Source organism: Hyperolius riggenbachi, chromosome 5 (genome assembly GCF_040937935.1).
Source record: "Hyperolius riggenbachi isolate aHypRig1 chromosome 5, aHypRig1.pri, whole genome shotgun sequence".
Classification (NCBI taxonomy): Eukaryota; Metazoa; Chordata; class Amphibia; order Anura; family Hyperoliidae; genus Hyperolius; species Hyperolius riggenbachi.
Genome location: NC_090650.1, coordinates 85235979 through 85250337, shown reverse-complemented (window position 1 = coordinate 85250337; position 14359 = coordinate 85235979). Strand labels below are relative to the sequence as shown.

Sequence of the window (14359 nt, the reverse complement as noted above, 5' to 3'; positions counted from 1 at the left end):
ACACAATTAATGTTAATGGTCTAAAAAGTCCCAGAGACTCAACAATAACACAATTTAAAAACACACAGATGTGAATTTATTTAGGTACTACAGCCCATATGCAATTATCTTTTTCTCCTGAGTTTTCTCCTAGGAGATAATTTTCATCTTTAATATAAAATAAGTTTTTATCACTTTGCAATTGAAAAAGTACCAACAAGTAGCTGAAGAAATACTATCAAAAATATTATTGTGGGTGTTTTCTTGCTTGCTGGTGGCTTAAAATGCATTTTATTGGCACGTTTGAAAATATCACTTAGGAGAAAACTCAGGAGAAAAAGTTAATTGCATATGGCCCTATGTGTGGAATAAGACTTTTCATTCTGTGATGTGCATGAGTTTAGGTCTGATTTAAAGTAAGTGGAGGAGGCACCACCGGCCCTGGGCACGTTAGTGAAGAAGAAGGGGGATAATCAAGCATAGAACGTTTTAGTTGTTGTTCATTATTGTGGCTACACCAGCTCAGGTCTAACATTGGAAATAATTTCAATCTGAGTGTCTAGAAGCACTGGAGTGGAAACAGGGGAGAAGTCAGAGGAAGATGGCCTTGCTACATGCTGAGCCCAATAAATTGCCCCAATACCCCGTCTATAAGCAACCATCCACTGCCCCACTAGCTCCACCCCACCACTCCCACTAAGTGCAACCCATCAGTTGCCCCAACACCCCCACTATGTGTCTCCAATCGCTTCCCCACTACCCCTCTATGTGCACCCCCACCACCTGCTCCACTACCCACTTTATGTAGGTGGGACAATACTGGAGCTTCTTCTGATACAGTAGGGAATTTACTGCCTGCATTGCTTACTGTTGTGCACTCTGCAAGCAAGTAACACCTGGTGTGTACAGTATCCCAATCAGGGGCATAGCAATAGGGGTTGCAGAGGTAGCCACCACATCGGGGCCCTTGCGCCAGAGGGGCCCCGAAGGGCCCTCCCTCAACTACAGTATTAGCTCTCTATTGGTCCTGTGCTCATAATAATAACTTCTATAGAACTACTTTGAATAGTGGTAATCATTAACAAACTGTTCCCCATCCCCTTCTTTCACCTCAGACACTATGGTTGCCATTGACAGGTTTTGGTGCGCTGTATCAATTGCTATGTATAGAGTGCTTGGGGGGCCCCATTGTAAAACTTGCATCGGGGCCAACAACTCCTTAGATTCCAATGCTGCATCTGGAATAAAAGGGGTTAACATTATTCAAGGCTACCCTGGGCAGCATGTTATTGCAATACTGTGCATTTACCTTGTGCAATAGGCAACCTCGATTTTGAGGCTACACCGGAAGACTAATTCATGGAGACAAAGGACTGCAAATTGCCATCTTTTGGCTTAGTACACCACTGCAGCCATGACTGTCATATGGGAAATGATTGCATGCCCCACCACTTACCTGTGACCCGAAGACCTTGGATCAGGTAAATATTTAACCCTGTGACACCCCCCACCCCCTAATCCGTCATCATTAAAAAGCTCTGTCATTTTTACCTTTAACTAGGGTATCAGTATTGCAGCCAGGCAACTAGCATTTCCAGAAGTAGGTCAGCAAGGACAACATCCACATCTGTCTAAGGTTTCAGGTTCAGTATAAATGAGAGACATACATTAGAAGATAGCACAGCTTCCTGTAAAGATTTCCTGTTCACTTACCTAACACAAGATTGTTGATCAGGATCCCTGACACAGCCATTCCCACCACACACCGGAGGGCTGTATAGATGTAAAAATCTGAAGCAAAGGCTGCTCCAACACCAAATACTGTGATTAGTGACAACGAGATTAATATAACTGGACGCCTCCCAATCCTTTAAAAACAAGTAGTACAAATCTCAAAATAGGGACTGCACATAAAAATACTAAAGTAAGTTAAGATTTTCAAAACAATAGATCTACAGTAACTAAACCTTCTTGGCTGGAGCCCTGCGCTCTCTGCTGACATCCTCCAGCTCCCGATGCATGACATCATCAGGAGTCGCAGGATGTCAACATAGAGCACAGGACTCCCGGCAAAAAGAGAAAGAGCAGAGACAGCCAGACTCAATATAACGGTGCTCCCTGTGCTATTCTGCATTGGGGGCAGGAATCGACTGGCCACCATTATCGGGGGCTGTGCATGTCCACCTTACTGTTCCATTTCTTAGATTGGACATACAACTAAACACAGAACACAGAACATTTATATTGCGCTTTTCTCCTGAGGGACTCAAAGCGCCTGAGCTGCAGCCACTAGGGTGCGCTCTATAGGCAGTCGTAGTGTTAGGGAGACTTGCACAAGGTCTCCTACTGAATAGGTGCTGGCTTACTGATCAGGCAGAGCCGAGATTCGAACCTAGGTCGCCTGTATCAGAGGCAGAGCCCTTAACCAGTGCACTATCCAGCCACCACTAATAAACTAATACATATTATAAAGGTGCACAATATTAAGGAGGTGGTGAAGGAAAGAAGAAAAAGGACGTTTGGGCGCCATGATTGGTGGAAGTTTGGACAGCCAGTCCACATAAATAGCGACTATGTGGGGAAATTTCCACACATGGGCCCGTATGCAATTAACTTTTTCTTCTGAGTTTTCTCCTAAGTAATATTTTTAAACTTGTCAATAAAATGCCTTTTAAGCCACAAGAAAGCAAGAAAGAACTCAAAATAATTTTGATAGTACTTATTCATTTACATTTTGGTACTTTTTACGTTCAATACTGCTGAAGATGAAAAATTATCTCCTAGGAGAAAACTCAGGAGAAAAAAGTACATTGCATATGGGTCGTAGACCTATATGCAATAAACTTTTTTTTCCTGAGTTTTCTCCTCGACGATACTTTAACACCCTGGCCCATATGCAATTCACTTTTTCATTTTTCATTTTCTCTTTAAAATAACTTTTCAGTTATTTACAATTGAAAAAAGTACCAAAAGTAGTGGAAAAAGTACTATCAAAAATATTTTGTGTCTTTTTTGCTTGCTGGAGGTGTAAAAAGCATTTTATTAATGAGGGATGAAAATATCAACTTGGAGAAAACTAAGGTGGAAAAGTAAATTGCATATGGGCCCTTGTCAATAAAATGCCTTTTAAAGAGGAACTGTAACAACAAAACGTCCCCTGGGGGGTACTCACCTCGGGTGGGGGAAGCCTCCGGATCCTAATGAGGCTTCCCACGCCGTCCTCCATCCGTCAGGGGTCTCGCTGCAGCCCTCCGTGCAGTGGTGACGTAATATTTACCTTCCTGGCTCCTGCGCAGGCGCTCTGACGGCTGTCGGCTCCGAAGTAGGCGGAAATACCCGATCGTCGTCGGGTCTGCTCTACTGCGCAGGCGCAAGTTTCCGGCGCCTGCGCAGTAGAGCGGACCCGACGGAGATCGGGTATTTCCGTCTATTTCCGTGCCGAAAGCCGCCACAGCGCCCGCGCTGGAGCCAGCAAAGGTAAATATTGAAGCTACAGTCGGCTCTGTCGCCGGCTGTTCGGAGGGCTGCAGCGAGACCCCCGTGGGACAGAGGACAGCGTAGGAAGCCTCATTAGGATCCGGAGGCTTCCCCCACCCGAGGTGAGTACCCCCCAGGGGAGGTTTTTGTTGTTACAGAGTCTCTTTAAGGCACCAGCAAGCAAGAAAATACTAAAAGAATAATTTTGACAATATTTTTTCACCTGCTTTTGGATTTTTTTTCAATTGCACAGTGCTAAAAAGCTTTTTGACACAGAACATGAAAAACTATTAATAAAGGTAGAGTTAAAGGGAAGGTTCAGGGACAATAAAAAAAAAATTAAAAAAAATCCAAATCCACTTACCTGGGTCTTCCTCCAGCCCGTGGCAGGCAAGAGGTGCCCTGGTCTCCGGTGGCCGACCCGACCTGGCCAGGCCGGCGGCCAGGTCGGGCTTCTTCTGCGCTCCATTGTGCATTTCACACCAGCGCGCTGACGTCATCGGACGTCCTCCGTGCTGTACTGCGCATGCTCAGTGCAGGCCGAGGGCACCTCCTGCCTGCCACTGGCTGGAGAAAGCCCCAGGTAAGTGGATTTGGATTTTTTTTTTTTATTGTCCCTGAACCTTCCCTTTAAGGGAGCCAGAACCTATTACTAATCAATGTTCCATTTATTTCTCAAATTGCAGTATCAAAAAACAATGAACAAGACACAAATAAAAACCCCCCATAATGAAAAACAATTCCCTAGAAGAAAACTTAGGAACAAAAATGAATTGCATATGAGCCGTAGCCGCTATTTATACAGGCGCTTATAGTGATATTTTGGCTCCAGATTTGTTTTTTGTCAGATTGCCATGGGGGGATTGTTGAGTGTTGGTGCAGCTAAGGATAGGTGTGCCTTGGGGGGTGTATAAGGTTTGGGGTGGGGGGACAGTTAAGTTTAGCTGTGGGGAGGGTGGGCAGTTAAGCTTAGGCATGGGGGGTGGTTAGGGTGGTTAGGGTCAGGCATCCAAGGGGAGTGGTTAAGGTTAGACATCAGTAGCAGGAAGGTTCAGTGTAAGAGTAGGGTTAGATTTACTGGTAGCTTTAGTAAAATATCAGTATCTATTATCAATATTTTACCATTGTTATTAGCACCGCAAGTGTAGAATATTGGTAAATTTACTGATGTACTATCGGCTATTTCTAGGTGCCTACATTTTCGGGCTCCCTTTTTTCATGAACCCGGTAAATTTACAATAAAATATTCTCTACTAATCATTTAAACTGCAGGTTTTCTTACCAATCCCCTAATGGTCCAAAAGTGATGGCTCCTACCAGGAGTCCCGCCATGTAAAGTGATTGAGATATATCTGTTTGTTCCTTTCTGTGACACACCAGATTGAACTAAAAAGAAAATATTTGTTAATTATTTTCACATCTGTACTGTGTCATCTAAAATGTACTTAAATGACAACCATTAATAAGCAAGTGTTCTAAAACTACAATGTACAAATAATGTCTAAGTATTATTTAATAGCTGTGCAAACATGTTCCTACTTTTCAGGTTAAAACCAAAAGCTGTACTTTGGTTTGTGTAGGTTTTAATTGCATTGGAACAATCCATTAGCTGAGGTGCATATTTTTGATTTGAAATGTGACAATACAGCCACTGCTGGTCTCTGCATCTCTCAGAAGAATTTTTGTTTGACATGAAAAAACTTTACTGTGAAAATCCTGTCCTGGTGTCAGGTTCCCCACACAATTAGTACAGAATGTTTACTTAGGGCCTGTACACACTGATGCACTTGCGCTACGTTTTTAAAATCGCAAAGCCTTCATGAAAATAAAACAAATCACATCACAACAGTGTGCACAGGTCTTCATGATTTTCATGATTTTTCAAAAAGATCTTGCAATTAAAAAATGCATGCGATTTTAAAAGCGTAGTGTAACGATTGGTGTAGCAACACAGATGTCTAGTTATTGTGTGATCTGCAGTATCACCAATAATCCAGACACTATACCTGATTATGTGGTGATCTGCAGAATCACCAATAATACAAATATAGCTAACAGATAATAGGAGTGTATTGTGCTTGGTGCAACTGGATAACTGATAGTTTAACTAGACCTCACCAGAGGAGCTGGTGGGTACTATCAGTAGAACCTCACCAGTGACAAGGGCTCACTGGTGAGTGGAGTGGCCAGACAGGCTAGGTTCCTTAACAGACAGGTAGGTACAGTACAAATTCGGCAGGCAAGAGGGTAGAGGAAATTCAGGCAGAGTCAGCAACAGAATCACATGGGCAGAAGTACAGAATCGATAGGCAAGAGCAAAGTCAGAAGTGAGCCAGAGTCGTACACAGAATATCAAGTAATAAGTACTTCTTGGACATAACACCTATCTACGGGAAAATAAATAACAGTGTTCTACAGGAACCATCCTCATGAATGTCCCACTTTAAACAATATACATGTAGTGTACAGTAGAACTGAGGCGCCAATAGGATAAAAATTACTAAAATGTTTAAAATGGAGGAGGTAGTAAAGTACTAACCCCCTTTAAATAGACACAAGATGCTGTTGATTATTATTCAACAAAAATAGTTTATTTACATACTCCAGACAGGTGCAACGCATTTTGCAGGTATATCCCACTTCCTCGGGCTATTAAAAGGAGCAAATAACTCATGCAAGTCAATTACAAAGCTAATCTCCTCTGTATAAATGTAGTGGTTGCTCTCAGGAGGAATACTTGTACCGTATATGGTGGCAGTTAGTGTTGGTGTTCTAATTCGGCATAGACAGGGTCAGAAGGAGTTTGCTGCCTTGCACATCATGTTGAGTTTCAATTGAATATGATTCATCCTGCTTCCCCCCATTCAACTTTCCTGCTGGCTGCTTCTTTGGGTCTCCTTGGAAGGTCTATGAGTACTTCCAAAGATGAGCATCTCAGTACTGTGCACGCAGAAGTCTGTGGTCACGCGTGCACAATATGGAGCCACTAATCTTTGGAAGTACTCAGAGACCTGAGTACTTCCATAGCCTTCCGAGAAGACTCAACGGCTTCTTTAACAATAAAGTCTAATGCTGCAATGTGGGGACCGGTGGTGGAATGAGAGGACAGAGAAGGGACTGGAAAGGCTCTAAGGGATCCAGAGCCTTCTCTCTTCTTAGATGCAGTGCCCTTTCAAGCCACAATGGGGTTCTGTGGCCCCCCAGGTCTCCCCCCCCCCCCCCCCCGAACTGTACTGTGGTCCCTGAAACCCCTGAACAGGTTTTGTCAGCATAGTGACTCCTCTGTCTCGGTGCACTGCTCCAGTCTGTACTCTCTCATCTTCATCCTCATAGGGGTGCCGCTTCTCATTGACCCGTTGCGTGCTATTGCATAAAGAAAAAGAGTCAGCCAGCAGGGATGAAGGGAGCATGGGTGGAGCAGATTGCCGTGACAGGTGAGTTGCTATGCTGACAAGTTGGGGAGAGAACTGGGGGAACCCAGCAGTGCGAAAATTGCTGTCCAAAAGGGATTACCTGCCTTTCAGTGTCAACATTAGGTAAACAATGCATATGTCCTACCTTGTACACTATATGGCTGTAATGCCTGGCAGATCTCCTGCTTTTTTTTCAGTCGCTATGCCCCAATCTACCACCACCTTCTTCACCCTATGTGGCGCATCCCCGCTTGAACAGGAGGTTAAGAGCAAAACCTACCTGACTTCGGTTACACCAAGGCCTTTAACCACTTCACGACCGCCCCCAGCCGATGGGCGGCGGCAAAGTCCGGGCCCAAACGACCGCAATACGCCCATCGGCGGGGGCGGCTGCGGGAGTGGTTATGCGGCGATCGCGTCATTCGTGACGCGATCAGCCGCCGGGGACTGGCTCCGCCCACCGCTCGTAGTAACCCGCCGGCCGTTCGGAAGCGCCGGCGGGTTACTAGCACCCGGATCGCCGCACTTACATTGTATAATAGGCTTTGTAATGTATACAAAGCCTATTATACTGGCTGCCTCCTGCCCTGGTGGTCCCAGTGTCCGAGGGACCACCAGGGCAGGCTGCAGCCACCCTAGTCTGCACCCAAGCACACTGATTTCCCTCCCCCTGCCCCATGATCGCCCACAGCACCCCTCAGACCCCCCCCTGCCCACCCCCCAGACCACTGTTTGCACCCAGTCACCCCCCTAATCACCCATCAATCACTCCCTGTCACTATCTGTCAACGCTATTTTTTTTTTATCCCCCCCCCTGCCCACTGCCCCCTCCTGATCACCCCCCCACCCCTCAGATTCTCCCCAGACCCCCCCCCAGACCCCTCCCCCCGTGTACTGTATGCATCTATCCCCCCTGATCACCTGTCAATCACCTGTCAATCACCCGTCAATCACCCGTCAATCACCAGTCAATCACCCCCTGTCTCTGCTACCCATCAATCAGCCCCTAACCTGCCCCTTGCGGGCAATCTGATCACCCACCCACACCAATAGATCGCCCGCAGATCCGACATCAGATCACCTCCCAAATCCATTGTTTACATCTATTCTCTCCTCTAAACACCCACTAATTACCCATCAATCACCTATCAATCACCCCCTATCACCACCTGTCACTGTTACCCATCAGATTAGACCCTAATCTACCCCTTGCGGGCACCCAATCACCCGCCCACACGCTCAGATTGCCCTCAGACCCCCCTTTATCAATTCGCCAGTGCAATATTTACATCTGTTATTCCCTGTAATAACCCACTGATCACCTGTCAATCACCTATCAATCACCCCCTGTCACTGCCACCCATCAATCACCCCCTGTCACTGCCACCCATCAATCAGCCCCTAACCTGCCCCTTGCAGGCAATCTGATCACCCACCCACACCAATAGATCGCCCGCAGATCCGACATCAGATCACCTCCCAAATCCATTGTTTACATCTATTCTCTCCTCTAAACACCCACTAATTACCCATCAATCACCTATCAATCACCACCTGTCACTGTTACCCATCAGATTAGACCCTAATCTACCCCTTGCGGGCACCCAATCACCCGCCCACACGCTCAGATTGCCCTCAGACCCCCCTTTATCAATTCGCCAGTGCAATATTTACATCTGTTATTCCCTGTAATAACCCACTGATCACCTGTCAATCACCTATCAATCACCCCCTGTCACTGCCACCCATCAATCACCCCCTGTCACTGCCACCCATCAATCAGCCCCTAACCTGCCCCTTGCAGGCAATCTGATCACCCACCCACACCAATAGATCGCCCGCAGATCCGACATCAGATCACCTCCCAAGTGCAGTGTTTACATCTCTTCTCTCCTCTAAACACCCACTAATTACCCATCAATCACCCCCTATCACCACCTGTCACGGTTACCCATCAGATTAGACCCTAATCTGCCCCTTGCGGGCACCCAATCACCCGCCCACACCTCAGAACGTCCTCAGACCCCAGCCCTGATCACCTCGCTAGTGCATTGCTTGCATCTATTTCCCCCCTCTAATCACACCTTGAGACACCCATCAATCACCTCCTGTCACCCCCTAGCACACCTACCCATCAGATCAGGCCCTAATTTGCCCCGTGTGGGCTCCTGATCACTCGGCCAAACCCTCAGGTCCCCCTCAGACCCCCTTCCGATCACCTCCCCAGTGCATTGATTGCATCTATTTTCCCCTCTAACCGCCCCCTGAGACACCCATCAATCACCTCCTGTCACCCCCTAGCACTCCTATCCATCAGATCAGGCCCAAAACATCCTGTCATCTAAGAGGCCACCCTGCTTATGACCGGTTCCACAAAATTTGCCCCCTCATAGACCACCTGTCATCAAAATTTGCAGATGCTTATACCCCTGATCAGTCATTTTGAGAAATTTGGTTTCCAGACTACTCACAGTTTTGGGCCCGTAAAATGCCAGGGCAGTATAGGAACCCCACAAGTGACCCCATTTTAGAAAGAAGACACCCCAAGGTATTCTGTTAGGTGTATGATGAGTTCATAGAAGATTTTATTTTTTGTCACAAGTTAGCGGAAATTGATATGTATTGTTTTTTTTTTCACAAAGTGTCATTTTCCGCTAACTTGTGACAAAAAAAAAATCTTCTATGAACTCACCATACTCCTAACAGAATACCTTGGGGTGTCTTCTTTCTAAAATGGGGTCACTTGTGGGGTTCCTATACTGCCCTGGCATTTAAGGGGCCCTAAACCGTGAGCAGTAGTCTAGAATCCAAAGGCCTCAAAATGACCTGTGAATAGGACGTTAGGCCCCTTAGCGCACCTAGGTTGCAAAAAAGTGTCACACATGTGGTATCGCTACTAAAGGTACTCATTGAACTTTGGGCCCCTTAGCGCAGTTAGGGTGCAAAAAAGTGCCACACATGTGGTATCGCCGTACTCAGGAGAAGTAGTATAATGTGTTTTGGGGTGTATTTTTCCACATACCCATGCTGAGTGGCAGAAATATCTCTATAAATAGACAATTGTGTGTAAAAAAAATAAAACAATTGTCATTTATGGAGATATTTCTCCCACCCAGCATGGGTATGTGTAAAAATACACCCCAAAACACATTATACTACTTCTCCTGAGTACGGCAATACCACATGTGTGGCACTTTTTTGCAGCCTAACTGCGCTAAGGGGCCAAAAGTCCAATGAGCATCTTTAGGCTTTACAGGGGTGCTTACAATTAGGCACCCCCCAAAATGCCAGGACAGTGAACACACCCCACAAATGACCCCATTTTGGAAAGTAGACACTTCAAGGTATTCAGAGAGGAGCATAGTGAGTCCGTGGCAGATTTCATTTTTTTTTTGTTGCAAGTTAGAAGAAATGGAAACTTTTTTTTTTTCTTTTTTTTGTCAGAAAGTGTCATTTTCCGCTAACTTGTGACAAAAAATAAAATCTTCTATGAACTCACCATGCCTCTCACTGAATACTTTGGGATGTCTTCTTTCCAAAATGGGGTCATTTGGGGGGTATTTGTACTATCCTGGAATTTTAGCCCCTCATGAAACCTGACAGGTGCGCAGAAAAGTCAGAGATGCTTGAAAATGGGAAAATTCACTTTTGGCACCATAGTTTGTAAACGCTATAACTTTTACCCAAACCAATAAATATACACTGAATGGTTTTTTTTAATCAAAAACATGTTTGTCCACATTTTTCGCGCTGCATGTATACAGAAATTTTACTTTATTTGAAAAATGTCAGCACAGAAAGTTAAAAAAATCATTTTTTTGCCAAAATTCATGTCTTTTTTGATGAATATAATAAAAAGTAAAACTCGCAGGAGCAATCAAATAGCATCAAAAGAAAGCTGTATTAGTGACAAGAAAAGGAGGTAAAATTCATTTAGGTGGTAGGTTGTATGACCGAGCATTAAACCGTGAAAGCTGCAGTGGTCTGAATGGAGAAAAAGGCTCTGGTCCTTAAGGGGCGAAAAGACTGTAGTCCTCAAGTGGTTAAGGTGCAAGGCATAGTAGCTGAGGGCAGGAAAGCCAGAATACCACCAGACAACAAGGATATGTAGCTGGGTGATGGAAGAGTCAACACAGGTTGTCACAGGAGTAATGAACAAAGGAACGAAATTGCCCAGAGCAACCGCTGCTCTTGGCTTCTGATACCGCCACAAATAACAAGACACAATGGCTGCTTAGTGCGACGCCGCACCAAGCCTCAGGCTGAGTAACAAGGCAAACAACAGACAGACAGACGGAATGCTTCACCAATCTAGTCGCTGCCCAAGCGACGGCAAACATTCACACTGACATAGACAAGACAAACAGGTAGGAGCATAACTAATGGCAACCGCTTATTCAGTTACGTCCTCAGGAAGGAGGCAAGAAGGAAAACTACCAGTCACCATCGTGGTGAAGACAGTCTCCAATTAGCAGGATAGTGGACTTCACTGACCCCCGCGGGTTCAGCAAACATCCAGCAGGCAGGGAAATACAAAGCAAGGCAATACACAATACTTTCACAGCATGGACCCAGCAACAACTCAGGGAGCTGTACGCTATATCGGGCGGGGTCTGGAATGGGAGGTAACCCTCTATGTGGACATCAGCCAATGGATGCAGATATGCAAATTCCCACACGGCTGAATGGTAATCATGCTATCCTGAGCTAGTCTGATTACAAGCTGCTAGCTGACTGTGAATGGAAAGGACTCTCACAACAAATACATGCAATATTATGCAACAACATGCATGTAGGAAATCCAGGGCTATCTGGCTGCAGCAAGCAATAGGTGGAATCATGACAGCATCCTGAGATACTCTGAACTGCTGAGTGATTGCAAATGACAATGAGACTTATTGCGAATGCAATCCAAACTGAGCAAGTGAATGCAAGCATATAAATCAGAACTGCCCGGTTGCAGTTCCACTGCAACCGACAGAACATGCTCCAGGAGAGATCCTGACAATGGCAAAGCACTACTACCCTCACCTTGCAGGGCTAGAATCCCATCCAAAACACTGCTTACATAGAGATTGTATGTAACCCCTATGACCCCTATGACCCCACTGGTGGGCCGCAAGCTGCTCTGAGCTGGGCCGTGTCATCTGTCATCACAGTGCAGAGAGAAGTGTCACTGACGTTTGCCGCAAGCTATAGAGAAGTGCCGTCTGCAGCCATTGTTACTGCTGCCACCTAGTGTCTGTTATTTTTAATGCAGCATGCATTATGTCTGTACGGACACCAGGTGGCAGCAGTGAGGATGACTGGGACGCTCTGGTCTCTTGCCAGCCACAGAGTTCAGTCTGCATGGAGGTGAGCAGCTGATTCTAGAAGTTAGTGTTGGAAGAAGAATGGAAGGGTAAAAGTGAGTGTGGGGAGAAGTGAAGTGTGTGTGTGGGGAGGAGGGAAGTGTGAATTGGGTGTAGGGAGGAGGAAAGGGTGAAAGGAGTGTAGAAATTAGGGTAAAGTGGCTGTGGGGAGGAGGGAAGGGTAAAAGTGAGGGGAGGTAGATGAGGATAGGAAATGACTGCCAGTAGATAAGGAAGCCCAGGCAGTACCCCCTTCACACCACCTGTCACATCAGATGTACCTTGTGCTGGTGGGTTATACAGCAGCCCCAGTGCAGTGCGAAGACATCTTTCCCAAAGTGCTGACGGTGATGAAGATAGTGGCTTGGTAGGGCTGATGTACCCTGCCTGTAGAACAAGCCCTCAAACACCCCCGTCCCCCCACCGGCAATAACACCCCCGCATATGTTTGCATCTGCCTGGTCCCCGGTCCTTGGAAAAATTGCCTGGTGCTGCAGCGGTCCTTGGGTCAAAAAAGGTTGGGGACCACTGCCCTATGTAACCCCTCTTCCCTTCCCTAAGGGATGCATATTTTTCACATTCCAAAAACATACTAGTGGTTTAACTTGTTTTCCCTGAAAACTTTAGATTGATACATAACTGTGGTAGGACCTACAGATTGTGAGCTTTTGTGACATAAATATATTAGAATGAATTTCAAAATGTTCTTTGTAAAGCACTCAGGATAATGTTTCAGCTGTATAAAAATGTACAATTAAAATGTATAATGACATAATAAAAAAGGGGAGATACATTTTAAAGAGGTTATAAAGTGCCAAAAAGTATGGGAGGAGGGGTTGCAGTTTTATCACAATTTTTACAAATGAAATTAGGAAAAGTTTACAATCAGAAAGAATCACACAAGTTTTTAGAAATGTAAAATACAGTAGGTAATGCTCATACCTAAATAAAGAGGGGGCGTGATGCACAAAAGTGCGGTAATATTGCCACACACAGACAGCGCAAGGTAATATTACCGTTACTACAATCAGTGTGTACCACAAGTTACGCTACTAGTGCAACCCTTGGGACTTGAGTAGTGTGAATGTTGTTACGGTAACGCATGTTACTAACGAGCGTTATTGTTAGTAATGCTCGTTACCGTGGCAACATACACAGTGAGCTGTCTGTGTATGGCAATATTACCACACTTTTGTGCATCAGGCCCAATGTGACATAAGAATAAATTTATTAAGCGTAAAGACAGGTGAGGTTGGTTTGAATGTTTTAGGTTTGCAGGGTTTACAGACCTCGGTAACCAGGGTTGACTTTTGCTGTGACGTGTCATACACCCATCCATCCTGGCAGCCCTGTGTGTCGTTCAGCCCATACCTCTCAATGGATTCAATATCCCAGTCCACTGGAGTGTACATGAGGCATCTCTCATAGAAGCCCTGTGTATTGCGAGGGATGGTTAAATTCAACTGATGCTCCTCAGTCAGGTTTGGGTTCTTCTTCAGGATCCAGCTGGTATTGCAGTGATGAGGCACAGATATTTCAGTGAAAACTTGTCCAAATATGTGAAAAGTACCAAATAAACCAAGAAAGCATTGCATGGCCACCAAAATCCATTGGAACCGACCAAACTCCCCAACATTTTTTAGAATTTCCCCAAACTCTATCATAGTGGTCTGGATCAGCTGTATCAAAATACATAAGTCTAACAGTCAACTGTATTAATGTTTTATCCCAATGAGTCACCTTACTTTAAGACCTGGTCAGTGAGTTACTTTACTGTTGAAGAAAGTTTAAGAAGCGAATGTTCAGCACAAGTATTAGTAAATGAGTAAACCTGTCACAGAGACCACAAAGATCAGCAGATGCTAAACTCTGCTATCCTAAATAGTGTAGCTTTTAAAGGCCTGGTATTTACTCATGAGCCGATATTCACTCCAAGCCCAATGAATGATCTAATCAAATGATCAGATTTTGTAATGCCTGGCAGATCTGCTTTTTTTCAGCTGCTATGCCCCAATCTATCAGTACCTTCTGTGGTGCGTTCCCGCTTGAACGGGAGGTGAGGAAGCAACACCTTTCCAACTTCGGTTACACCCAGGCCTTGGCGGTGCAAGGTAAAGCAGCTGATGCCTAGAAAGCCAG

The 14359-nt window shown here is 45.4% G+C and overlaps 1 protein-coding gene across 1 annotated transcript in view; it reads right to left on the bottom strand.

Moving 5' to 3' along the window:
- Window positions 1-13884, bottom strand: part of LOC137519660 (solute carrier family 22 member 13-like) — a 48309-nt gene extending 34425 nt beyond the window's left edge. The window contains exons 1-3 of the mRNA XM_068238629.1: window positions 13510-13884; window positions 4739-4842; window positions 1693-1847 (exon numbers count right to left, since the gene is read on the bottom strand). Coding sequence (XP_068094730.1) covers window positions 1693-1847; window positions 4739-4842; window positions 13510-13884 — 634 coding nt within the window. The remainder of the gene's footprint in view (window positions 1-1692; window positions 1848-4738; window positions 4843-13509) is intronic.
- Between the last annotated feature and the right edge of the window lie 475 nt (window positions 13885-14359).